This window comes from Eptesicus fuscus, chromosome 11 (assembly GCF_027574615.1).
Source record: "Eptesicus fuscus isolate TK198812 chromosome 11, DD_ASM_mEF_20220401, whole genome shotgun sequence".
Taxonomy (NCBI): Eukaryota; Metazoa; Chordata; class Mammalia; order Chiroptera; family Vespertilionidae; genus Eptesicus; species Eptesicus fuscus.
In genome coordinates this window covers 53,958,592-53,985,734 of record NC_072483.1, presented here as the reverse complement: position 1 = coordinate 53,985,734, position 27,143 = coordinate 53,958,592, and the positions used below count along the sequence as shown (strand labels likewise).

Here is a 27,143-nt window from a genome sequence, read left to right as displayed (position 1 = left end):
ACTATTGCAGACCTGGAAAATGTTGTTTAATGCAACACATTCTCCCTCTAGTGGTCAATGGTGGAATTGCCTTTCAAAATTATATTAACTAACCAAAGGCATACGACATAGACCTACAGGCTGAAAATCGCCAGACAAACCAAAAAACAATGCTTAATATTAAAGTATTTTATTTTAATGGAATTACTTAAACATTAATGTAGAACTGATTTCACGTTTCATATTTTTCTACTACATAATAAAATAGTACAGTTGATTTCTAGTGAAGCTTATGGAAATAAATCACATTCGTTTTATAGTCAAATTAAAAATTATAGTTTGTGTTGTTTTTCTCAATTACAATGTTAACTACTCTAAACTTTACTATTTTGTTTAAGATATATGATTTAAGCTATCTTTATTACATTTGATTTTTTGTTTTTTAAAGCTAAGGAATGAGCTCATCAATAAGGAGCTCTCGCATGTGCCAGGGAGTTGCTCCTCTCAAATATTTCGATAAGTACCAGTTATGCTGCCAAATTGCTGAACTAAATTAGTCAGGAGACTGCCTAAGATTTGCTAGAGTTTGGGGGAGTTCAGAATTGCTTTCAGAATTTTTCCAGCATCACCAGGAAAAGATTCTACATGTCCAAGTCACATTTTTTCATAGCTAAGCCACCACTACTATAGCAGTTTCCTGGGTTTGACATGCTAGTCCCATACAACCCACTCCAGTTGGTGTTAAAAGGTTGAGCTATTTTTCAGCCTGGCTCAGGAGAAATTCAGTTTACAACATACACACACACACACACACACACACACACACACAGACACACATACACACAGACAAAAAACTTCTAGTTTTGTGACTAATACAATCTCAATAACAAAGAAAATCATTTTTTATCATTTATATGAACATAGTCAAATATGTTTCATCCACTTCTGAAAGCAGAGAAGAACAAAAGTCAAAAATCATAAATTAGATTTCCATTTATATTTATTGTCAGGAATAATAATTCATTTTAATAAATGATTAAATCTTTAAGTATTATTGTCAACATGACCAAGTTCAACTGCCCACAGGGAAACTTGAGAAATTAAATCATATTTTAAAGATTGAAAACAGTGTTATTTATATAATAAATAATATAACTTGATTATATTATTGATATAATCAATATAACTTGATTATAGCTCAAGTTATAGCTCATAACTTGAGCTATAATCAAGTTATGGATTAGGAGCACGATCAAACTATAACAATGGCAACAACAAAAGAAAATGTCCACAATATATCATAGATAGGGCTTTAATTTTACTGATTCACGTGTTATTCTTTCTCCTGACAATTTAAAGTGTTCTTACATAAGTGAAATAAAGATGAAAATGTTTACCTTTTCTATTTATGATATCACTTGGGTTCATTCTGAATGTTTTGAGAACGTTAACATGAAGCAGGCATACAATCAGTGAAAATGTAAGATCACCCTACATATTCTAACTTCCTCTAAAAAAAATGTTTCTGCATTCTAGTCCAAGATCTCTCTGAACCAGGTATCTAGCAATAATGTGCTTTCTCTTTTTACCATCAAAACATATGAAAAAATATCTTAATACCTCCTAGTTTCCTGAAAACATTTTGGTTATTTACATCTGACATCTTATTTTTTAGTGACTAAAAAAGCTGTGAAGAAAGATACCAAAAAAGTTGTCACAAAGCCCAAAGAAGAGGAACCACCACCTAAAGGTATTATAATTAATTTAGTCAAAGTAGGAGCTTACTGCTTTTCTCTTGGTTACAAATTTTGAATCCCAAATAGTGGAGGGAAGAGGAAGGTAAGAGTTTGAATTAAGGAAATGATACCTCTTCCCTCACTTACTCTCACCCTCTTCTTGGAGTCAGTCCTCACTTTCTTTTTCTCAACTTTCTTTTTTCCTTCCTGTCCTCCTGTGCCTGTCTGTGTCTGCCCCTGACACCCAATGGCAACCCTAGAGATTCTTGTTATCCCTAAATGATGATATGAAGAAGGCATGACCCTCTATCCAACAGCTAGTCTTGATCAAGTCACACAGTGAAAGGTCAAGGGCTGATGGGAATTTCAGCTGGCTGCTCCAGCCCAACTTAGCATCCTTCCTGGTTCATCTAAGTAAATGCCAATATGTGCAGATAAAAATACACAAAACCCCTTTTTAAAAATTCAATTCAATTACATGAATTTTTATTATATCCTGGAATGTGTTTAGGAAAAAAGGAGAACTAAATTTAAATAGGCAAGTTTATTTGCCCCTTTGGGTAAATGTATTGACTAAAATTAGAGTACAACAACCTCCTAAGAGAAGGAGAATCCAGGAGCACTGGGCCACTCACTGAGACTTTTTTTCTGAGTGGTCACTTGTGAAATATTATGGAATAAAAGAAAGCTCAAAAAGCATGTATATTTCCTGAACTTTTTAATCAATGAAAAAAATAAACATGCACTAACTTTTAACATTAGACATATTGAATATTCTCATGTTTCATGTTAATTTAAATTATTTTTTCTTTATTAAGGTATTACATATGTGTCCTTATCGCCCCATTGTCCCCCACTCCCCCCCACTCATGCTTGCACCCCCCTGGTGTCTGTCCATTGGTTAGGCTTATATGCATAATTCTAATTTAAATTATTTTAAATCAACCTAAACTAGAATACAACTTCAGATTTCCTGTATTTTTCATGAATATCATATTGCAGGCCCTGGCCAGTGCAGCGGTCGCCAACTGGTCGTCTGTGGACCACTGGGGGTCCATGAGGTCCGAAAGGTTGGCGACCGCTGGACTAGAGCACCATCCTGATACACCAAGGTTGTAGGTTCCATCCTTCAACCAATGAATGTGTAAATAAGTGGAACAACAAATCAATGTTTCTCTCTCTTTCCCTCTCTCTCTAAAAATATATATAATATGGCATTGCATAGCATTTCTGGTGAGCTACATTTGGATATTATGAAAGCATTTGTTGTTAGTAGTAGTTACAGATTATAATATACAAATCGCTAACAAGAGTGCACAGGATTAGTAAGCATTAAAAAGATGCATGACCTAAACATAAACACGTATTTTATGTTTTTAAAGTCCCAGAGGTTAAGAAGCCCCCACCTCCTACCGCCTTAATTCCAGCAAAAGGTAAGTAAAAACATTATTAAATATTTGTCTTCTATTTACTTCTGAGATTAACATCTCTGCTGTGTATTCTTATTTTTACATATTGGGCTTCCAGCTTATTGTAAAGTTGTGGATTTCCCTCCGCTATATTAAAACTAACATTAGAAATGATGGCTATTTCATATTGCTCTAATCCCAGGAAAGGAAACCCAGGCAGATGTTTATGCAACCCCAGTGCAGTGGACATAGGGGAAGAAGTGGTGAGGGATAGAATGGGGAGGGGTTCATCTCTGGTTATTTTAATTGTAGCTAACACAAATGTTTAGGATCATATAAATAATATTAGCCTTTAAGTTTTCAAAAGTTGTATAAAAGGATTGAACTGATTTGGCTACACAATTTTAAATATTATCTTGATCAAACTGGCTAAAGAGTCATATTTGGTAGTAAAAAAATATAGCTTTAAAATTAGAAATGTGTTTTGAAAGTTAGGAATTTAAATAGAGGTGAGCTGCAGAAATGTTAACTATGAATGCCAAAAAATGATGGTATTTTACAAACTGGAGCACCTATAAAACAATGGAAGATGTATCCACTTGATAATATTTACTGAATGCCATTTGTTCACCCTGGAAAAATCCTCAAATTAAGAGTAGAATGTATCTTGATACTCCTGATAAAATTCCATAGTCAACAAAAATTTAAAAGAAACCAACACAAAGAAAACATAAATAACCAATACGACACTGATGTAAAACTTGACTTTCACTTAATGAAGTAATTGTATAGCTGTATTTGACATTCTAATATCATCATGTATTTATTTATTTATTTTAGCTCCTGAAGTTATTGATGTATCCTCCAAGGCTGAAGAAGTGAAAATAACAACCATAACCAGACAGAAAGAGGTGCAGAAGACAAAAGAAGCTGTGTATGAGAAAAAGCAAGCAGTCTACGAGGAGAAGAAAGTTTACATCGAACCTTTGGAAGAACCTTATGACGAGCTGGAAGTGGAACCGTACACAGAGCCATTTGAAGAACCTTATTATGAAGAACCAGAGGAAGACTACGAAGAGATCAAGGAAGAAGCTAAAAGGGAGGTTCACGAGGAATGGGAAGAAGACTTTGAAGAAGGGCAAGAATACTATGTAAGGGAAGAAGGCTATGACGAAGGGGAGGAAGAGTGGGAGGAGACCTACAGAGAAAGAGAAGTCATTCAAGTTCAAAAGGAGGTTTATGAAGGTATGTATTCATCAGGTGATCTTTCTCTTTTTTTTTTTAACTTTTGCTCAGTTCATTATATGTTCAATGTTAACCTGATTAGCAATGGGTACAGATAAAATTATTATTTCCATTTTTTTAAGGTTAGAAACCTTTAGAAACTTCATTTTTAAGAGTCGTTTTCTTCAGTTTCTTTCATGCTTTGACGTTGTAAGTTGCATCATTTAGACCCATTAGTAAATTAAATTCCAAATGCTATTTTCTGAAGCAGGAGTTCAAATTTTATATTCACTGCCTTGCTGCACCTCTGCGTGATCCTGCTTCAAAATACATCATGAGGAATCACATTAGCAAGGAAGATCCCAAATACAATACACAACTACATGTTATTCTTAATTGATTTAATGAACTTACCTATTTAAGCACCCCTTCTCATCCTCTGTTTTTGTTAAAGAATCACATGAGAGAAAAATTCCAGAAAAAGTGCCTGAAAAGAAAAAAGCACCACCTCCTAAAGGTATGTAATTGGAATTATTTAAATAGATCAGAGCATCACCATCATTATCATGGCTTATTTGGCAAAAGTGTACAAATCACTAGTTCAATCCAATAGGCACAACTTCTTCTCTAAGTTTTTGTACCCATGAATCTTTTTCTAAGAATATCTAATTCACTTAGAGGAAAAAAATTTAAATGTTAAAAAGATTATTACGGTAAATATAAAATAAAATAGAACCAAACTATTTGAAGTACAGAAACTTGTACTTAAAGTTCAGAGCACCAAATTTGTCTCTTTCTACAAAAAATTCTGCACATATACACATATATAGAGAGCAAAACTATGTTAATAGAAGGTCTAAAAGCACTGCAATTTCTTTAAAATACTTGCAGTTGTAAAGAAGCCAGTAGTTGAAAAAATTGAAAAGACTTCTCGAAGAATAGAGGAAGAAACCGTCCAAGTCACAAAAGGTATTACCATTTAAGACATGTCTAGTCTCCTGGGCACAAATAACCTGTTTGCTGATATATACACGTTAGTTATTTGTAGCATCTAAACTAAGATATTTTAAAATTGTGTGCAAAGCATTCTTCTTTACAATACAAATATATTTGTACATATTTTTTAAGTACCCGAAGTTTCCAAGAAGATTGTTCCACAAAAACCCTCTCGGACTCCAGTGCAGGAAGAAGTTGTTGAAGTGAAAGGTATATATCTTTGTCTTCCAGCTACAAGTTTTAATCCCTTTTTAATGGATATGGATATGTGTACATATGTTACTAAACAGTTCACAAATCTGGAACCACCAAAATAAAGACATTCTTATATAATATTCATCTTATGTTGAGTTTCACATATGTATAATCTAACAAAATAATAATATTATCTTTGTTTCTAGTTTTACTTTATAATTACATAATTTTTTAAAGGAAGGCTTTGTGTTGAATGGAATAGTCTTCTAACTTTACTATGCAATGCATTCCATGCATAGAATATTTCCCATCCTCTCACTTACATAAAAAACCCTACCAGATTGGGAAACACACCACATTACATGTGAAGAAGTTGTGTCTATTTGATTCCCATTTAATAATGTTTGATAAAGGCTGCATGGGTCATTTGTCCCTGTAGATCAAACATGATTTGTTTTCTGTGAACACTGAATTTGTTCTCAAGCTATCATATTAACCCACTCATTCTGTGTCTAAGCACAAATATAGTGTATGATCTATGTATTTGATCTGCTGTGTTGCTGTAGAAAAATAAACACTAACATGAAATATTCTCTCTCAAGTACCAGCTGTGCATACAAAGAAGATGGTTATTTCAGAAGAAAAGATGTTCTTTGCTTCTCACACAGAGGAGGAGGTGACAGTAACAGGTATAAAGCAAATTTGAATTTGGGGGGCTCAATAGAAGGGCTTCAGATGGATTTTGCTCTTCTTACCTAATTTGTGGTTATATAGGCATCTCTGTCTCCTTGTAGTTCCCTGTCATCTTTTCATTTCTCATGTGTCTCCATTTTAATTTGTATTTCAATATTCTTTGTAAATTACAATTACCACACACAATGTGGTATACCACTAATGAAAATGTACATTTTTTCAAGTTCCTGAGGTACAAAAGAAAACTGTTACTGAAGAGAAAATTCATGTTGCTGTTTCCAAAGAGATTGAACCTCCACCAAAAGGTATTGATGCATTCTAAGTCTCTAATATCTTTTAAAATTTCCATGTAAATATCTGAATATGTTAATCTATAATAATAAAGCATAATATGCTAATTAGACTGGACAGCCAAACGACCTTCCGGATGACCTTCTGGACGAAGACAGGCTGCGAGGACCAAGGCGGTTGCATGAATTTTTTGCACCAGGCATCTAGTATTAAATAATAGATTTAGTCACATAGTCAGTAGACCCACAGTCACTATGTACAAAGGGCATCACAGGAGGGAGATGGGAAAACCAGGAGGAGGGTACAGGAGAGAGAAACGAAAGATACTGGAGGCTCTGTCCGCACTTTAGGGAGCTTACAATCTAGTGACCAGCTGTTTGGAAATACCAGCTCACCAGAGCTGATGGTTAAATTTTCAGGAACTTTGCTACCCAGTGTTTAATACCTCCATTATTGAAAGTTAAATTATTTAAGCTTACAGTTAAATAAGTTACATTTTTAAAACACTATGCTAATAAACACTCAACACTCATTACTCCCTATTTTACTGCCATATATATATATATTTTTTCGAGGTTGTTTAAGTTGATTGTATCTGTGTGGGGGAAACACTAGATAAACGGTGTGCTATTGCACATATCTTCTTAATCCACAATCATGATGTCATGGTTGTTGGCCAATATGAGAGTATTTGCACCTCGACAGACACTGGAATTCAAAAATTGGCAGCAGCTACAAATTAGGGCTCCACCCACCCCTCCCCGAGTCCCATCCCACCCCGCCCCGTCCCACCCCTGTCAAATTGTTAAACATTTAGAGTACGGAAGATACTTGAGATAATCTAATGCGATTGTTCTAATGTAGCTGCTTCATTAAAGTTATGTTTCTAAAACTAGTGTCTGAGGAAAGGGTGCTCCCAGCTGTTCCTGGGGATGTGGAGGCTCCTGTAGTTAAAGGCGAATAACAGTCACAGCATGTCCTAGTTAGTTATTCGTCCATTTCCCTTTACTCTTGTTTCTAACACATTACTTTCTTGCATTCAGTTGGTATAAAACGGGAATATCTATTCTTTATTTTAATTCTAAGTCTTGCAACAATGTTTGCTTTGTCAAAATACACACTTTCTAAAAAACAGTGCATTTGTTTTTAAAGTCCCTGAGCCACCTAAGAAAGCTGCCCCAGAAGTGGTTCCTGTTCCCACTCCTAAAAAGGTGGAACCCCCACCAGCCAAAGGTAGAATAATATATTTTTAATTTTTTTCTTAGTGTCGGCCCTCTTGTCTCTTTTTCTATGAGAACTGTATTTTAACCAAGGACCATCTTCAAAAGATTTGTAATATGTTTAATTCTGTGTATGTTGCCCTCATAAATGTGTGGTAATGTGTTATACAAATACCAGTACCATTTTTAGACTCCCGACTATGCTAATTGGGTCTTTGTCAGCTTCATGTAACGTATGTGATGTCTCTATGGTATTGATGTATTGCCAGACATTGTCGTCAAATGCTTCCTAAATTCTTGTGTTCTTACTGAGTATTTATGCTTTAATGTAATCTTAAGTGTCTCAGAAGAAGACTAGACATTCTCAACATTTTTTTCAAAAATGCTATCTTTAAAGTTCCTGAAGTTCCCAAGAAACCTGTGCCAGAGGAGAAAAAGCCCGTTCCTGTACCCAAGAAGGAACCTGCCGCTCCCCCAAAAGGTACATCAGACTGGTCATGGGTAACCCTGTGCCCTGAATGGGAGTCCCTTGCTTTACCTGGTCTTTATATGCACTGTGCCGTCTTTCTATTTTAAGTCTTTTACACGCCCCGTGTATTTTTCACTTGTTTGTCAGCTTCGGGGCTCATACTCTTGACATACATTATTTGTGATATTGAACATTCCAAAGGTACCACCAAAAAGTGTTACTAAGAAAAGTAACTACATCAGACAGCTATCTTGAATTTTTAATATCTTCCCTCTCTTAGAGAAAGAAGAAATATTTGTGAAACTCAATTTCTTCAGGCATGTTTCTAGGGGGAAAAAAATTCTCCTCATAGATGTGACTTTGTCTTAATTAAAAAATGCTTTCATGAGTCTTGATAAGACCCAAAGACTGATGACTGCAGAGTGTTGGCAGAACTGAACGTTAACTAGATAAAAAGGCACACAGCACTGCTCGCAGCTGCCACTCTTCCGAGACATCAGTGACGCCGCATCCTCAATAGTTGGAAATATATTGATTTTTGACATGTACTTTCACCATATTTCTTGAGATATTAATAGAACAACAATATTTGTCATAAACGTTGCAGTTATCTACTTAACTAGTCAGGGGATCTTTCACATTTAGATTCAAATGTGCCAGTCCGTTACTTTGGTGTTCTGGATTTAGTGTTTGTTTATTTTGTTGTTTTGTTTTGGTTTGGTTTGGGTTTGGATGATAAAAGATTCTATCTTATGGAGGCCATGAAGCTACAAACTGGTCAATTATAGAGAGATTAAGTAAGAATTCAACATCATTTAATTTAGGAGAAACCAGGCTTACCGAAAGGAACTTCAGTAGTTCCTTATCGCCTGACTCACCAGTGTTTTCAATTTCTTCCTAAATCAAACCTGCTTTTCACTTTCTCAAACTCGTGGCTCTTTCAGAATTCTGGGACTTTTTCTTTAATCAAGTGATTTTAAAAATGATTTCTGATTATCTAATCATTAAAATACAATGAGCATATGAAAATATAATGATTATAATGAAAAAGTGATATTACTAAAATCAATACTAATATCAAAGCCACTGATCACATCTGAAGGAGGCATGTCTGTTTCTGAATAAACAAATACACATGCTGACATGTGTACATGTGTGAACATCCCTTGTATGTAACATAACTCATACACACATTAATGTATATCTGTATAATGACATCAAAATATTGTAAGTGAAGGTATAGAGGTGCAGGGGTTCACAAAAACTGCCAATATCTTATTTAAAGTGGAAATATTTATTGCCAATAATGCAGGCTGTTAAAATAACATCTGCCAATTGAAAGTGGAACATCATCAACACTAGCATAAATAAACTAAACCCATCGTCAGCCTATGCTGGGTCAGGGTTCCTATTAAAAGCTATTGAGCCTCTTAGAGAAAATCACGTATGCATATACTCCCGAAATTTTATACACAGAACTCTCCAAAGCCATTGACACATGGATGTCAGATTGAGAGGCTCTCTCTAGAATAATACGTTTCCTAAGTTTTGTATACACTGCAAGAAAACCAAAAAAATATCAGAAGGGGAAGGGCAGGGGAATGTGAAATATAGATACAACTATTCTAAAGAGTTCTTAGTCTCAGTCTAAAATAGTCTTAGATAACTTAAAACCATTGCCCTGTGGATTCCATTTCTCAAGCATAAAGAGATTTTATACTATATTCATACTCTATAATTGCTGACAAATTTGTTTTTATCAAAAGCATATCAGTGTCTAAAGAGAGAGTGGATTCTATACACATCCTTCTGTGTATTTAACTTATTTTAATTTCCTAAATGCCTCTGTAACATCCCCTGGGACATTTATCACGCTGTGACCTTTATAACACTGTAGTTTACTTGTATGCATTATTTTGCCAAAGCACAGAAAATCTATAACAATGCTAATGAACTATATAAAGATCTTTGTGTGTGCCTATGTCCATTCATAAAAGTGATATGTACCTGAACTAACATTCTGTTTTAAAAACTTTAAGTCCCAGGGGTGCCCAAGAAACCCGTTCCTGAAGAAAAGATTCCTGTTCCTGTTGCAAAGAAAAAGGAAGCCCCCCCAGCCGAAGGTACAGTGACTTACTTAGAAAAGAAGTAAAAAAAGAAAAAAAAAGCCCTATTTATACATCTTGAGTACAAAACATTTTGGTGTTTAATTACCTCTTAATTTAGTTAGTTAAATTCAAAATGAATGGCTTATGGGGTGAGTGAGAATTCAGCAAGTGTGTCTGTCCACCTGCCTACTTTTCTTAAAAAAAAATAACTGTACATTAGCTGCTTTGGAAAATATAAAGTCACTTCTCAAAATTAATGTCTTTTCAAGTTCCCGAAGTACAGAAGAGGGTTGTCACAGAAGAAAAAATAACCATTGTTACTCAGAGAGAGGAATCGCCACCACCAGCAGGTACTCAGTCCTTGCTCCATGAAATATCTGTCTTTCCTTCAAGCTTCTGTAATTGCATGTCTTCGTTAATGGGCCTGCCAGTTCGGTGTTGCTCGTTTATATTGCCTTTCTGAGAATTTTAAAATCAAATACTATCCTTTAAGTGCCAGAAATACCAAAGAAGAAAGTTCCCGAAGGAAAAAGACCTATTCCTCCTCGGAAAGTGGAAGAAGCTCCGCCACCAAAAGGTATTGTGTCTCCATCTTTCCAAGAACCATCTTTCGAATAGTATGTTCCCAGGCAAACGCTAATTTTGTTAGTTTTGTGCTATGAGTGTGTTGTGGGTGTATATCTGTGTTTTGTGCTGGGCTTCAGAGAGACAACACTGAGGTTCTAAAAAGTACCTGTTTTTAAAGTACCAGCTCTGCCTAAGAAACCTGTCCCAGAGGAGAAAGTTTCGGTACCAGTTCCTGTTGCTAAGAAAGCTCCTCCTCCCCGAGGTAGGGTTTGTCCCAAGCCTCTGACAAAAATCTTTAGCCTGTGAATTCTTGCTCTTTCCTATTTGTGTGTTTCTTATCCTGACTCCTTGTCTGTCCTCTGATAAAATGTGTGTGTGTGTGTATATACTCATGATATGTTACATAACTTGTTTTCCCATTTTGCTAGTGAAAGTGTTGTACTGTGCAAATCTTTCCCAAACTCTTGAGAGAATTGTTAAGATTCTTGATTTTTCAACTTCAACCTTAATGCTTTCTTAAAGCTGAAGTTTCTAAGAAAACTGTCCTAGAAGAAAAAAGATTTGTTGCTGAAGAAAAACTATCTGTTGCAGTTCCTCAAAGAGTGGAAGTCACGCGGCACGAAGGTACATGAGCAGAAGAGAGGGAAGAAATGAGTTTGTGTGTGTCTCCTCCAAGTCGTCTCTTCTTCCCAGATGTGACTGTTGACTGTAGCAGTTGTCCTTATCACTGTCTACTTGCTGTAGCCTTCTGAGACTGAGTCTTTGTGTCTTCATTGGTCCTGAATCAGTCTTAGGAAGTGAATGGGGTGCTGAAAATGTGACTGCTGTGACAGTGGCCACTCTTGAACGTAATTGGAATGTTCTTCTCAGTCTTGAGCTATACTGTCCCCTCATCTTAAATCAGCCCTCTCCTTCTTGTAATGAGGAAGGTCTGTGGAGCCACACCCTAAGCAGACAGAAGAACCATTATCCATCTTTAGGGAACCCGTGACTGTTATTAGTATTTCAGGAGACTGAATGTAAATTAAATTTTATCTTTTAAAGTATCTGCAGAGGAGGAATGGAGTTATTCAGAACAAGAGGAAAGAGTGTCCATTTCAGTTTATAGAGAAGAAGAAAGAGAGGAGGAGGAGGAGGAAGTGGAGGTTACAGAATATGAAGGTAAACAATTCAAATAAGCTAGACATGATCTGGAGTCTTGATAAGTTATTTTCTTTCATAGATAATTTATCAATTAATAAAAAGTGACATAAATTTAGTGAATATCTATTGGCCTCATCAGATATATCTTTTGATCAAAACATGAGATTCAGGGACATTACTTAAAATAAACATCTAATGTATTCTTGTCCATCCTCTCTTATTTGGCCAAAAGTAGGAGGTGGCGGGGGGGGGGGGGGGGGGGTGAAAGACTTCATATTTACCCATAACTAGTGGGGCAAGTATCTCTGTATTCATTCATCCTTCCATTAGGTAGGATTTGGTTTCAGCAGGGTGGATTGGCATAATCTTCACCTTGGTAGTCTATTGTCTACAACAGGTGTAACATAAAGCAGTTTGATAGCACAACTCACTAATGTGTCCTGACTCACATTTTTAAAATTAAGAAAGAATTATTACATTCCAGAAGTCAAGGCCAAGTTTGAGAGTGAAGCACTGAGCACATAGGGCTTTCCTATATTTCATGTTTGGAAAAAACAATCGTGTTTCTTTGGTTAGATTAACTTGTTATTCAGATGTTCCGATACCTGTAAGGAGAGTTCCCTATACTTTCTTAAGGCTTGAACAGGAAGCTTTATTGCAGTGTTATGATACCTTTTCAATGAATGAAGATACCACTAGGTATACTGATCAAGTCCAACATCTGAAAGAATGTTCTTAAGGAAGTTCTAATGTGGCTCTTAAGATAAATCAATAAATTTTAACAAATTAACTCTCTTCCCAATGAAAAAGATGAGTAGAACTGTGTATTTAGATGCCCTCAAGTACATCTCTGGCTCACAAATGATGTCCCACCCCTTCTCTGCTTGGAAGAAAAGTCCATGTGAAATTCAGATGTATAGTCTTAACGGAATGGCTTGGAATAGCAAGATGAGACATGACTCGCAAGAGGAAGCCTACCCGTTCTTTTGTTTCCTGAGAATGGCCAAGATAAGGGGCATAAGTCAGGAATCTAATGAATTCAAAAAGGGCCCTTTCCCTCCCAGAAATGTTTGGGGAACCAAACATAACATGTATGCAAAGAAAGTTCTCATTGTATGAATCTGATTTGAGTTTTTGACATTATGCATATAATTGCCTTTGGTACTACAGACTCTAGTTGAAAGGAAAACATTCTATGATATTCTTATGTTTTTATTAAGCCCAAAAGATTTAGGGGAAAGCTGGGTAGCCTATTAAATTTACTTCTAGTGTAAAGATATGTGTCTATAAGTAGAGTTTTCTAGTCTATAATTAACTTTATACACATAGGCTCTTTTGCCATACCTGCCCCACAAAACTAGGTGGGGGAAACTTGTTTCTAAGTCCTCAGTAGATTTTTCTTATGTGATACAGGTCTGGTCTTTCTTATAAACCTGTTTATGCTTCTTCAAGTATGTTTATGTCTTGTAGCCTTTGAATTTAGAGTTTCTTTTTTAAAAACTTATCTTCAAATACTTAAAAGCCACTGGAATTGTTTTTGTCTTGTATGTGTCCTGTTCTTCCTGTAAATACAGGCATCATTATATCTTTATGATATACTGAAATGTTAAATTAATGAAACTTACTTCCCATACTCTTTATTAAGATACGTACTTAGATTAAAATGTTCTTTGTCACTATTTTAAATAGTAACAACCAGGGATTTGGCAAGTGTTAAACTTTTGCCATTGTAATCACTCTTGGAGCAATAAATTACAACTCAAGTTTAACATGAAAAGCACTACAACTTACCTTCTTTAAAATTGATGTCTTTAAAGTGCTGGAAGAACCTGAGGAATATGTTGTAGAAGAAAAACTGCACATTATCTCCAAGAGAGTGGAAGCTGAACCAGCCGAAGGTACATCAACTCTTGAATTAGTTCTAGCCCTTTGTGTCACATTCTTTATGTTCTCTTGTAGCTATTGTCTATATTACAGATGTTGATAAGTATCATGTCTAAGTAAAAAGATTCCCCATGTTTTTATTAAAAAGAAGTATGGACATTTCTACAAATGTATTTTATAATCTTTTCAAGTGCCTGAGAAGCGTGAGAAGAAAATTGTACCAAAACCAAAAATTCCTGCTAAAATAGAGGAACCTCTACCAGCTAAAGGTACAGTTCTTACAAAGAAATGATACCACCTGTCTTAATAGCTATAATAATGTCTTTAATATCACTGCCTAAACTTTTGTCAGTGTGTGTGTATAAACATTTTTGCTGAATATAGTCATTACTGTTTGTGTAAATGTGTAATGCTTTCAAAAAGTGAGTTCTTTGCCACCAAACGAGGTCACTTCTTCTGTACGTCAAACTAATATTCTTAAACATAATCTTTCTGAAGTTCCTGAAGCACCTAAGAAAACTGTGATAGAAAAGAAAATTCCGGCCGCCGTTCCTAAGACGGAAAAGGTGCCGCCAGCTAAAGGTATATTGGGGTTTACTTTATTCTCTAGAATGCCTGTCTTTTTTATAACATTAACTAGAAGATAAGTGTGCCTATTGTATGTTTGACTGTGTTGCCTGATGTCTTTTAAGTGCCAGAAGAGCCAAAGAAACCAATTCCTGAAAAAAGGGCTCCTCCCAAAGCGGCTAAAATAGAAGAGCCTCCCCCCACCAAAGGTAAATGAGACCCCCCAGCAGGAAAGCTAGGCACGTGTCCCGTCTTGCGTCCTCTTGCTGCTGTCTGGGTCACACCTTTTACGTGGAGGTTATCGGTGTGTGTTGGTGGCAGTGGTGTATTCTCGCCTTGTCTATGGGTGGAGTATTACTTACTTGACGTGAAGTTTATTTGTGTGTACCTTGTAAACTGTTATATGCTAAAAATCACAGTACTTTCTGGCTAATATATTTTTTAAATTCCACTTTAAGTAACATAACTCCCTAATCCTAAAATTATCTTTTAAGTGACTGAGAGGCACATGCAAATTACCCAGGAAGAAAAAGTTCATGTTGCTGTAACTAAAAAAGAGGAGCCTCCTAGAGCCAGAGGTACTTGGAGCCTTTCCATACACAGAATGTTGTCCTTACCCTGTTCTCTTCACCACGCACACTGGCTACGGGTGCTGGGTGTTGTCATTATTACAAGCATTGTTTTATGTTGGAAATAATGAAAATGTCAGGTCTTTTGTGTTTGAGTTGCTATTAAATGACTACCTTTTGGTGGTTTGAATGAGGGAACAAGTCTTTAAAGTGAAATCTGTCTTTAAAGTGCCTGAGGAACCCAAGAGAGCTGTCCCAGAAGAAAAGGTTCTCAAACTCAAACCTAAAAAAGAGGAGGCACCACCAGCCACAGGTACACCAACTTTTTCAGAAATTGAACTAAGCATATAGGTATTGAAACTAATCTAGTGGAGTTTAGGTTCTTAGGGAAAATAATTTAAATACATTTTTAATGTAATATACATGTTACTTCATATCACTTCAAAACTAAACATTTCAGATACCAGAAAGTATTCTCTCCTCTTTCTAAATATTTTTTATTGATTTCAGAGAGTAGGAGAGAATGAGAGAGAGAAAAACATCAATGATGAGAGAGAATCAATGACTGGCTGCCTCCTGCACACCCCCTACTGGAGATCAAGCCCACAACCAGGGCGTGTGCCCTCGATCAAAATCAAACCGTGACCTCCTGATTCATAGGTCAACACTCAACCAGAGCCACGCTGGCTGGGCTTCTTTCTTTTCTTAAAAAATCTGAAGTCCCCCCCCCAAACATGTAGATACTTTTTCTTAAAATGTACTTGTCATCTTTTATGTCTTTATTTGTCTATATACTAAACTCGTCTGCCAAAATGCTTGTTTTATGTGGCAATCTTTGACGAAAATTAAAAATTTTTTAATCCTTTAATTTAATCCTTAATTTTTTAATTTTTAATGTAATTTTTTACATTTTTCTAGTAGATTATGAAAATATTTTAGGATTAAGGTGAAGGAACTATTTATGTAACACAAGTTTCTGTCTTGTGCTTGTTTCATAGTCATTATGTTGTCTAGTTGCCTTTTTAAACTCTTATAAATGCTACTTGATCTTCTGAAATTACTGTGTCTTTAAAGCATTAAGTAACTTAGAAAACAGTATTTATATGTATATTATGTCATGCTTATTTCCAATTCTATTGATGTTTCTTGCCATTTAAATGAAAAAATTGAACAACAAGCACAGTTATGGTCATCTTTGTCCTTGGATTGTTCGTACACAAATTCTCTTAATACATATATATATTTAAAATCTTGCAATTCACTTTTAATAATTACTCTTTTTAAAGTGACTGAAGTCAGGAAAAGAGCTGTTAAAGAAGAAAAGATATCCATTGAAGTTCCGAAAAGAGAACCTCGTCCCACTAAAGGTATATTGTGCTTTGACTAAATAATAAAATGAAGCATGAAAACTACACAGCTCTTTGCCTGCTAGCTCCCAATTTGACTCCCATTCTTTATTGGCTTATTGTTGACTAAAGGTGGGGAATCTAACATTTGAAATCATGAATAACAAATGTACACTCTGTAGTACCTTGACCAGGAAAGGACAGTGAAAATCTCCCATAATTAGTGCATGAGACCATCACAAAGAGAATGAAATCAAAGCACATTGTCATTCTTATCCCTAAATGGGCTTCAAGTATAATGTTGCCTGTTTTCAATATTATTCTAGAAGTAACTGTAACAGAAGAGAAAGAATGGTCTTACACCCGAGAAGAAGAAACTGTTTCAGTGCATCGGGAAGAGGAATATGAAGAATATGAAGAATACGATTATAAAGAATTTGAGGAGTATGAACCAGCAGAAGAATATGACCAATATGAAGATTATGAGGAACGTGAACTTGAACATTATGAAGAGTCTAAAGAATATATCACAGGTATGAGAAAAACTGCAAACTTGAACCATATTAAGTACATGCAAATTCCATTAGAACAGGATACAATTTTGGGTGCCCAGAGAAATTTGGAAAGAACTTTGTTTCCTTTGGCAACTTCAAAATGTTTATTTTCTTGGATAACTTCTAGAAAAATATCTCTATAATAATCTTACTGTTAGATTGGGTTTTGAAAATAACCTATTTACTCCTTATTTTTACTTTTATGAAAATAGCAAATGTCACTACATTTCTTTCTCCAAAAGGTTAGGAATTTATCTTCAAGTGCCTATGATTATTCTAGTACATGATCAAAAACTTCTGAGCATCTCTCATTCTGAGGCTTGTTGTGATCAAGCGTGATAGGCTATTGAGAAAATTCTCTAGCCTCAGGGGTCCCATCATCAAACTTGACAAAGACTCTTTCAAAGGTAAAGGCAGAGAGGAAGGCTAACAAGCAGTTTTGTTTTATCTCATGAAGATCATATTTTTAGGCATATAATTTCAGTTCCAAATAATTTATTTTACTCAAAAAAATTGGAACTTTGAAATGAGTCAGTATTATGTCCCTTAATTTCTGATGTTTCTGAGTCTAACTTTGGGGTCATTCTGTATAGTTTTGAAGATAACATTAAAAGTCAATATTATATAGACAGGAGATTTAGCCACCATTTTGTCTACCAGAAGTGAAGTGAGGATTTTAATATGTAAGAGACAGTTAAAATTACCTGATAGAAATAAATAGCAAGGAGGAAAGGGCACTGTAGGCTTGTTTAGGTCTTTTAGACCTTATCCTTCTGGGATCTCTGATTCTCACTCACATCTAGAGGTTATGACTACACTGTAGATGAAAGATAATATTTTAATTATTTGAGTGTATTTAAGAAATAGTATTTTTATTTATGTTCTCACATCTAACATTAAATACCCTGTATGTACTTTTAAAGAACCTGAAAAGCCTATCCCAGTAAAGCCTGTACAAGAAGAACCGGTTCCCACAAAACCAAAGGCCCCGCCCACTAAAGGTAGAGTGAGAAAAACTTTATCAGTACTAAGAGACCTGTCTTCACGTCAGTCATACTATAAATACCTGTTGTAGTGGCAGTATACCATTCATGTGTGTGTCTGGGGAATGTTGTGTTGTATGTCGTATTTCTTAACTTTTTATTCTTACTACTCTTGAGCAATCAGGTTCAGGTTTGTAAATCTGTTAATGTTGATATTTTCAAGTTGTGAAGAAAGCTGTTCCTGAAGAAAAAGTACCAGTGCCCATTCCTAAGAAACTCAAACCTCTACCACCCAAAGGTACTTTTCAGAGTGATAACTCCCCAAACATCTTTGTTACTTGTGTTCTAGAAACATGTCTTACCACCTTGTCTGCTGCTCTTTGTTTTTACAAAGTGAATTGTTGTAGTCCTGATGCTTACATGTCAGTTTTTCGTGTTTTATTTACACTGCATTCATGTGGTTGGTTTTAATGCTCTTCAATAATTAATATCTTTAAGTGCCTGAAGAATCAAAGAAAGTTGTTGAGGAAAAAGTACGCATTTCAATTACCAAACGCGAAAAAGAGCAGGTGACTGAACCAGCTGCTAAAGGTATAATCATTTCCTTCTTAGACCGAGTCTTTTATAATGTCTTTTATAAAATTCAGGCAGCTATGTTTCACTTCATTTCATTGTTGTGTGTCTTTTAAATTAATCATTTGGAAAATATTGGATGTAAAAATCTGTAGATATAGGATAAGAAGTGAATGTTACCTTTAAAAGGAAAAATTACTTTAAAATATATCCATAGCCTTTTATACATTGACTGCATCCTGTCACATGGCTACAATATATAGAAAAATAGAATGTTTGGATGTCAAGTCAGTGACCATTTGGCACATTCCTGGTTTATCTAAATTGATGTAATGATATAACCGTATTCATTCTAAAGCCAATTTGAAGGTTAAAAAAAAGCTAACTCTCTGTCCAGTAATTTTTCTTTTGCTTTTTACTAAGTATAAAGTAACTTCTCTATAATTTCAGAAAGCATAGTTACCTAGAATTTAGCTTTTCATTTCCAGTAAAGGATATTTCCTATAGGCAGAGACACCTGAACACTAAACATGATTTCACATTTGGGCTCTGCTCCCTCAAGCTTACTTGAGTACTTCTGTATGTTTTTATCCCAATGCGGTTCAAAATTATTTCCATGGAACATGTAAAGTTTCTTATGGATGAAGTATTGCATATCTGTCACATAAGAAGCACTTGAAAATTATTCTATCTGCTTAAAGAACAACAAAGCAAGAGTTGTCTGGGTGGCCCATTTCTTACATTAAAATGTCCTTATACTTAATATTTCAAGTGCCCATGAAGCCCAAGAGGGTTGTCACAGAAGAAAAAGTGCTTATTCCTAAAAAAGAAGTAGCAGCACCTGTTAAAGGTACTTAATGCCACTCTTTTTAATGTTTTGTTTGTCTTCTTTGATATTAAATTCATGTTGAGTTCTATGTGTGAAGTTCTTCTGTGTGAAAGGCAAAGCCTGTTCTTCTGTTACAAATGGTTGTGTTCCTAACATGTCTTAATTTTGTTGAGAAATTGGAAAATGTCCAACCTAAAGATAATATCTTTAAAGTGCCAGGAGTACCTAAAAGACCAGAACCAGAAGAGATTGCCTTTGAAGAGGAAGTTGTAACCCAAGTAGAGGAATATCTTGAAGAAGAAGAATATGTCCATGAAGAAGAAGAATATGTCCATGAAGAAGAATACCTTCATGAAGAAGAAGAGTACCTTCATGAAGAAGAGGAAGTCATAACTAAAGAAGAAGTGGTACCAGTAATTCCAGTCAAAGGTAGATTACATCTCCTACAAAGGGATACAGAGCAGCATCTTTGGAGTCTGAGTGTCTAAATTGATCAGATTCTGGGGTTTATTAGTACAGATGACCAATGCTGCTTATTTTAGAAATAGGCACTTTTAGATGCTTAAGTATGATTTCTGTAGTTGTTTTTTACATCCTATATCTTTTTGCAACCTTTCCAAAATTCTTAATAATATCTTTAAAGTGCCTGAGAAACCTAAGAAACCTGTTCCAGAAGAGAAGAAACCTGTTCCTGTCCCCAAAAAGAAGGAAGCCCCACCAGCAAAAGGTACACCATCATTCATATCGTGGTCATAGGAAAGCCTTTACCTGCAGATAAATAGTTAACTATCTTCTGCGTTCAAAACCTTGTGTGTGTTGTATCTGTTGTTAGAAATGTTAACTGTACTTTGTATGGATGTGTTGTTACTGGTAGTTAGAACTTACCAATAAACACTATCTTTAAAGTGCCTGAGATTCCTAAGAAGCCAGAGGAGAAAGTTCCTGTGCCCATTCCTAAGAAAGAGAAGGCTCCACCAGCTAAAGGTACCTCTCTTTGTAGTCCATCAAGGGGATAGTGTAGTAATCTACTCACATAGTATAACTTGATGAATCATATCAGTTCTTTCCCCATAATGATATTAACAATATTAATGACAAGGCAAGGACCACCCAACTGGTGACAGGAGCAGTTTACCATGCAGCCATCTCTGAATTTTGCTATTGTAGCATGCTGGTGCTTAATGCGTGGCTCCTCCTCTTTAATGGAAATTTCTTAGTGTAAAATAGATACTTATCATAACACCAAAATGGACAAAACCACTATTTACCAGGCATTGTGTGCTGTCTTTGTCACCCATCTATGTTTTACAGTGTTGTTGTTGTTGTTGTTGTTTTTAATTTTTATTTTTTGTGAATTCCTTTGTTTGTGGCTGTTGTTTTCCATCTTAAAGTGAAATTGTTAGAATATCTACGATGCTTCAATGAAGTCCTGAAATTGCTGGATTCTTATCAGTGGGTGGCAATGTGACACTAACCCTATTTGGTATCTTTAAAGTTCCTGAAGTACCCAAGAAACCTGTGCCAGAGGAGAAAGTGCCTGTCCCGGTTCCTAAAAAGGTGGAAGCTCCTCCCGCCGAAGGTACATAAACTTGCAATGCTGCAAATCATTTTTATTCCACATTTGCCTGTGAGTAAAAATTAATCTTTGGGGATGCAACACTTTAATATTCCTGTATGGGAAAGAAAATATTTATTTTAAGGATAAAATCCTTCTTGAGATACCTTGGTTATAGTTTTACTACCTTATCTTAATCTGTTTGAGGCTATGCTTCGACTCAACATTGTATGTTGTATAAAATTTGTTTCTAAACCATTTCTTTCAAGTGCCAGAAGTGCCCAAGAAGCCTGTGCCTGAGAAGAAGGTGCCAGTTCCTGCTCCTAAGAAAGTAGAGGCTCCACCTGTGAAAGGTACATCATTTCCTCTTTAAAGTGTCGGGGGGGAAAAAACGAACAAACCTTTCTTAAAAAGTATGTGTATGTATATTCACATATGAATTCCCCCACACTATTACATGTTTTTTAAAATGGTCTTCTTAGAAATATAAAAAATCAGGGGTTTCATGATTCTTTTTCATGCCTATTGTACTCAAACGTGTAAAAGAGCACGTGATTAAAGACAAATAATATCTTTAAAGTGCCAGAGGTGCCCAAGAAGCTCATTCCAGAAGAAAAGAAACCAACACCTGTTCTGAAAAAAGTAGAGGCTCCACCGCCCAAAGGTACATTCACCTCTAACAGAACCAGGGCCAAAGGGAAAACTAGCTGATATGGCACAGCCTCACTAACTCTAATTAACGCTTGATGACATTTACTTTGCTGACATGTGGTGCTCTATGATCACAGATGATTGGCTTTTCGTGTTGTCCCATTGTTATTAATGCTGTGCATACAAGTGATGCTTGATGGTTGAATAAATATCTTTAAAGTGCCAAAGAAACGGGAGCCAGCCCCAGTTCCTGTAACTCTACCTCGGGAAGAGGAAGTTCCATTTGAAGAAGAAATTCCTCCTGAGGAGGAAGTTTTACCTGAGGAAGAGGAAATTCTTCCAGAAGAAGAGGAAGTCCCTCCTGAGGAAGAGGAAGTTCCTCCTGAGGAGGAAGAATTCGTACCTGAGGAAGAAGTTGTACCTGAAGAAGAAGAAGCTCTTCCGGAAATTAAACCCAAGGTGCCAGTACCTGCAAGAGGTATAGCAGCTCTTCTTGGAATCACCAAGACCTCTTTTGTGTTGAATTCTGCCTTTCCATCTTTTCGTTCATCTCCAATTTTATCTCTGATGCTTTACTCTCTCTGTTGTCTACCATCTAAATCTTAGAAAACATTCCATTCATCTGTGCTCTTATTAATGTGTCTGTCTTGTGTGTTTGTCTATTGTAAATTATGTGAATGTCTTTTCAAATTTCATGATGTGAAATGTCATCTAGTTGTCTGTGGTCTTATTCTCATTTGTCTTTTTGTTATATACGCAGTACTGTGCATGTGATTTTTAATGTCTTAAAATGAATGTCTTTAAGTGCCCGAAGTGCCAAAGAAACCTGTACCAGAGAAGAAAGTCCCAGTTCCCGCTCCCAAACATGTGGAACCTCCACCAGCCAAAGGTACAACTCCCAAAAGGGAATACACAGTCTCATAGCGTCACCAGAAAAATTATGGTGGAACTGGGTTGTAGGAAAAATTACATTTACAAAGTAGACAGTCACATTTTCACTTCTAAAAATGTACAGGAACACTGATATCCGTTTTTCATTGGATTCAAAGCAATATTTAGAACAAAAATGAAAAGATATGACCCAAAGCTGCCACAAAATTTGTGCCTGATTTCTCTATAATTTTGTTAGCCATTGTAATTTTCATACAGATATTTTTCAATAAAAAATTATCTACTCTGAAAAATATGGTAAATAAATATTCATAAATTTCATCCTTCAACCATTTATATTAAGTGCCTTTTAACATTAGGATGAAAAGAAAAAAGAAAGATTATATATTTATCAGAATACTGAATAACAACTTACGTCTTCTGATATATACATATAAATGTAGACCAGTAGCTTTTTATTTTGGCCTTATCTTTTGGATTTGTGCCTTGCTGTTTTAGCCTGAGAAAACTCTTTCACCAATCTGATCCTCAAGTTCCATTTGTATGAAACGAGGATACTAATATCAGTCCTAGTGAACTCAGATATTATTGTGAGGGATAAAATATAGTACAGCATGTACAAGTATTCTATCACTGAATAAACAGTATCCAGATTTAACATATTCAATCAGCTCCCTGTACTGGTCAAAATAAATATATGTGTGCCTTCAAGTTCAGTTACACTTTCTGCAAAAGATAATGGTACCACTACTTGAAATAAGCATAACTCCCCCATCAGACTAAATAGTCATATAATCAATGAAATGATAAAGCTGATCCTTTATTGGATTTCTAGGACTCAGAAATGTTTTATAGATGATGATTTAATAAATTACTAGTGAAATTTAAATTGATGAAGTGACCACATATCAGATATTAAAATAGGATGCTGTTCCTAATTATAACATAACATTTGGACTCCCAACTTGCATTACATCCTATCCTGAGTGAGTGTTGCATGTTGGTCTTTCTGTGTGTGGACTTCTTGTGTTCTCTCTTTTTTTGTCCCTCACAATATTCTTATCATGAAATGATGTCTTTAAAGTGCCTGAGGTTAAGAAGAAAGTGCCAGAGAAGAAAGTGATCATTCCTAAGAAAGAGGAGGCTCCCCCTACCACAGGTACTGCTGTTCCCAAGCAAACCAGACACTGTCATTTCTCTTCATCACCTGTAAATGTCCAAATGTTCTGTTTCCGTGTTTGCTAACATAACTCGTACTATTGCTGAGTCCATTGTCTCGGTGTTTGTGAAACTGAAATTATAAAATAAAATAATATCTTTAAAGTGCCTGTGGTGCCTAAGAAACCTGAACCCGAAAAGAAGGTGCCTCCTCCTGGTCTTAAGAAAGCAGTGACTCCTCCTGCCAAAGGTACATCACCCAAAACAGGGATATGGTTGCCGCGCCAAAGTTGAACTCTGATGCTATCCACATAGGATGTTCAACAGAAATGTTTGCATTGTGTGGTCTGTTCTTTGCATTCATCATTTGTGACTCAGTTGTACCCATGTTTGTACTATGTCAAACTTTCTACTTTGCGTTTAATGTATTTTATCTTGATTCTCTATGTATGCTGTTTCTAAAAAACAAAAATGCTAAACTCATATATCTTTTAAAAACTAGAAGTAACTAAAAAAAAGTCCCAAAAGTACCATTGTCTCTCCCTACAAAGTAGAGGCTCCAATGGTAAAAGATAGAATATCTCTATAATGGACCCTTAATCTTAAACCACAACCTCTTTATTTTTTTCTCTAATTGATTCTGTGATATGTCAATGTTTCATCTTGTGCATGTGTATTCTATTTGTTCTCGTGTTTTTTTAAAAAAACAAAAAACAGAAAACTTGGCTTTTATGTACTCTTCTTTGATTCTTGCATTTTAAGTGCCTAAAACAATTAATATCTTTTAAGTTCCTGAGGTACCTAAGAAAGTGGAAGAAAGACGAATTGTTCCCCCTAAAGAAGAGGAAGTTCCACCAGTCGAAGGTAGATGACTTTCTGAGAAAAGAACACTTTAAAAGTCATCATTGTCTTATCATTGTCTAGTATTTGAAGGTGATAAATGCACACTTCACTCCAGAAAACAAATATATGCCGACTCTAAAAGTAATTATTACTTACCTAATAGAAATGATGCAGGAAAACTAAAACCAATTGAATCTCCTTTCTTAGATACTTAACCTATTTGTTTATCTGTTTGTTTGTTTGTTTGTTTCATTTTAATAAGACTCTTTGAAGGTAAACTATTTGCTATGGTAAATTTTTCATCAAAATTCCTTGGTTAGCAATTGAGGGATAAACTTGTCCAACAGATATTCCAGTTAAACCTGAGTAACAGGTTCAGAAAGTCTAACTTCTACCCCAAAGTGAATATTTAACTTGAAAAGCCCCCTTCCATTAAAAATAAATAATAATAATTTTAACTAAATTCTCTCTGAGGTCCTTTCCAACTCTAAAATTCTGGGAAGAGTCTCACATATTTTGAAGATCCAATAGCTTTTTTTCAAGGACTAGTGAGTTTTCACACACTTTAGGAAGGCTGAGCTATGAATTACTTACACTGATCAGGCAACTTCAGTTTTCAGATATATCGTTTTAGTCTACTAGTAACATTCAAAAAAATTCTAAAAATAATTTGCAAAATAATAATCTTTTTGAAGTGTATGAGGAGCCTGAAGAACCTATACCAGAAGAAGAGATCCCAGAAGAACCACCTAGCATAGAGGAGGTAGAGGAAGTGGTGCCACCTAGAGGTACAGCTGCTTTTATGGGTTGGACATTTAAAAGACAGTGTTCCAAATCTTTCTCAGAATTTGTATTTATCCAATATTTATCAGTATATTTTTTATATAAATGATAAATTGAAGATTAATTATTATTGGCACCACAAGTTTTGTTTCCCTTCCTCCCCCCACTACTCCCACCTACTTTTTCTACTATAGCTGCAATGCAATTAGAGTGAGTGATCACATTTATGTTATTGGCACTTTAACTTTTTTCTGGCCAGCTCCTATTGTAATACTTTCTTATAGTTTTCAATCCTTAATTTTTTAATATTAAGATGGGGGAAATATTTCTGTGGTGTTTACTTTTTAGAATAATTCTTAGCCTATGATTTCTGAAGACTATGACAATCTTTTGTATAATTGATGTTTATAGGATTTCCAGGTAATATCCACCTTTAGAGTCATCACTCCATATTTAAAATTAACATTTAGGCTCCTAATATCTTTTAAACAAAAATCAGTGTTTTGGGGGGTTGGTATGTGTGAGTTGTTCTGTTCACAGCATGTCATTTTTCAAAATGTCCATAAAATATCTTTTAAGTGCCTAAAGTGGTTAAGAAAGCAGTACCTGAAGCACCTACTCCTGTTCCTAAAAAAGTGGAGGCACCACCAGCTAAAGGTATAGCAAATACCAATAACTAATATCTTTAAATTCCCTTCATTTTCTTTTTAAAAGTGTCTTCTTTCACTGTTTCTTAGAGTCATTTAAGTAACAGGCTTACAAAATTGAGTAAGAGCTAGTAAAAATAAACCCTTTCCATTTCTTTAACATTTTTTAGGATGTGAATGGATGATTATATATGTATGAATTATTATTCTAGAAGTTTCTTATTTTAAATAGCTGAGCATTTTAATGTTAATAGTATAGCTCTCTATACATAGCAATGAATCCCTCTTCCCCACATTCCATTCATATATTTTATTCCATTACACAACAAAGGTTTTCTCATGTAATTATTATAATATGTCTGTTATATGGTCCTATAGGGGAAATATCTTCTAATGCTTATATAATAACTATTTCTATAAGCCATATGTGCCTTCAAGTAATATTTGGCCTAAGCACTCAAGGTTATTACAAAATGTCCATTTTCATTGCTTCCTAATTAAGTTGATGCTTTAGTAGTGCCCTTAATAGATAAGATTATTCTGTCCCCATCACAGTAGACCTTCTCAGCAGATATAATAATGCCCAATAGAATATGACACCTATATTTTAAAAAGAAAAAGTCTTCATCAAATTAAAAATAGTAGCAGTGAGCTCAATATCAATATTGATAATTCTTTCTATTAAAAAAATAGAACCAGCACAGTTTTGGGGGGACATAACTTCTTCTAAAGGTATGGTTAGCACAAATGAGTGATCTGGAAAAATATCGTTATTTCTTGTCACAGTGTTATCTAATAGTACAGAGGGACTTCTTAGACTTTGATTATTGTTGGTGTCACTTCTGATGTTTTTATTTCATGTTTATTATTGAGTATTGTCAGCTAACTGAAACATCTAATATCTTTAAAGTGCCAAAGAAGGTTCCTGAGGAAAAAGTACCTGTTCCTGTTCAGAAAAAAGAAGCACCTCCAGCCAAAGGTATATCTTCTCTTTTAAACCTGAACTTCCTTTTCATCTTTTTTCATTAAGACTTGTTTTATGTCTCTGTGTCATGGTTGTTTTTGATGTCTTTGTCTATGAAAACTTGCTCTTAATAGTCCTAAATGTTAAAACCATATCTTTAAAGTGCCCGAAGTACAAAAGAAAGTTCCAGAAAAGAAAATCCCAGAAAAGAAAGTCCTTGTGCCTAAAAAAGAAGCTGTTCCCCCAGCTAAAGGTATTTTGGGGGAAATCTTTGATTTTCACATATTGTTGCATGAAAACCTTTTTTTCCTGTTGT

At 35.2% G+C, this 27,143-nt stretch overlaps 1 protein-coding gene across 1 annotated transcript in view; it reads left to right on the top strand.

Annotated features, from left to right (window-relative positions):
* Positions 1-27,143, top strand: part of TTN (titin) — a 281,117-nt gene that overhangs the window by 112,710 nt on the left and 141,264 nt on the right. Inside the window, exons 110-150 of the mRNA XM_054723165.1 lie at positions 1,655-1,729; positions 3,104-3,148; positions 3,965-4,369; positions 4,803-4,865; positions 5,240-5,317; positions 5,477-5,554; positions 6,142-6,228; positions 6,457-6,537; positions 7,676-7,756; positions 8,141-8,224; positions 10,252-10,335; positions 10,590-10,670; positions 10,814-10,897; positions 11,066-11,149; positions 11,410-11,511; positions 11,932-12,048; positions 13,848-13,928; positions 14,106-14,183; positions 14,413-14,496; positions 14,607-14,690; positions 14,976-15,059; positions 15,280-15,363; positions 16,337-16,417; positions 16,723-16,929; positions 17,874-17,951; positions 18,157-18,231; positions 18,432-18,524; positions 19,279-19,356; positions 19,549-19,764; positions 19,979-20,062; positions 20,242-20,319; positions 20,831-20,914; positions 21,160-21,243; positions 21,471-21,554; positions 21,762-22,019; positions 23,517-23,591; positions 24,380-24,454; positions 25,129-25,221; positions 25,796-25,873; positions 26,774-26,842; positions 26,991-27,080. Coding sequence (XP_054579140.1) covers positions 1,655-1,729; positions 3,104-3,148; positions 3,965-4,369; positions 4,803-4,865; positions 5,240-5,317; positions 5,477-5,554; positions 6,142-6,228; positions 6,457-6,537; positions 7,676-7,756; positions 8,141-8,224; positions 10,252-10,335; positions 10,590-10,670; positions 10,814-10,897; positions 11,066-11,149; positions 11,410-11,511; positions 11,932-12,048; positions 13,848-13,928; positions 14,106-14,183; positions 14,413-14,496; positions 14,607-14,690; positions 14,976-15,059; positions 15,280-15,363; positions 16,337-16,417; positions 16,723-16,929; positions 17,874-17,951; positions 18,157-18,231; positions 18,432-18,524; positions 19,279-19,356; positions 19,549-19,764; positions 19,979-20,062; positions 20,242-20,319; positions 20,831-20,914; positions 21,160-21,243; positions 21,471-21,554; positions 21,762-22,019; positions 23,517-23,591; positions 24,380-24,454; positions 25,129-25,221; positions 25,796-25,873; positions 26,774-26,842; positions 26,991-27,080 — 4,104 coding nt within the window. The remainder of the gene's footprint in view (positions 1-1,654; positions 1,730-3,103; positions 3,149-3,964; positions 4,370-4,802; positions 4,866-5,239; positions 5,318-5,476; positions 5,555-6,141; positions 6,229-6,456; positions 6,538-7,675; positions 7,757-8,140; positions 8,225-10,251; positions 10,336-10,589; positions 10,671-10,813; positions 10,898-11,065; positions 11,150-11,409; positions 11,512-11,931; positions 12,049-13,847; positions 13,929-14,105; positions 14,184-14,412; positions 14,497-14,606; positions 14,691-14,975; positions 15,060-15,279; positions 15,364-16,336; positions 16,418-16,722; positions 16,930-17,873; positions 17,952-18,156; positions 18,232-18,431; positions 18,525-19,278; positions 19,357-19,548; positions 19,765-19,978; positions 20,063-20,241; positions 20,320-20,830; positions 20,915-21,159; positions 21,244-21,470; positions 21,555-21,761; positions 22,020-23,516; positions 23,592-24,379; positions 24,455-25,128; positions 25,222-25,795; positions 25,874-26,773; positions 26,843-26,990; positions 27,081-27,143) is intronic.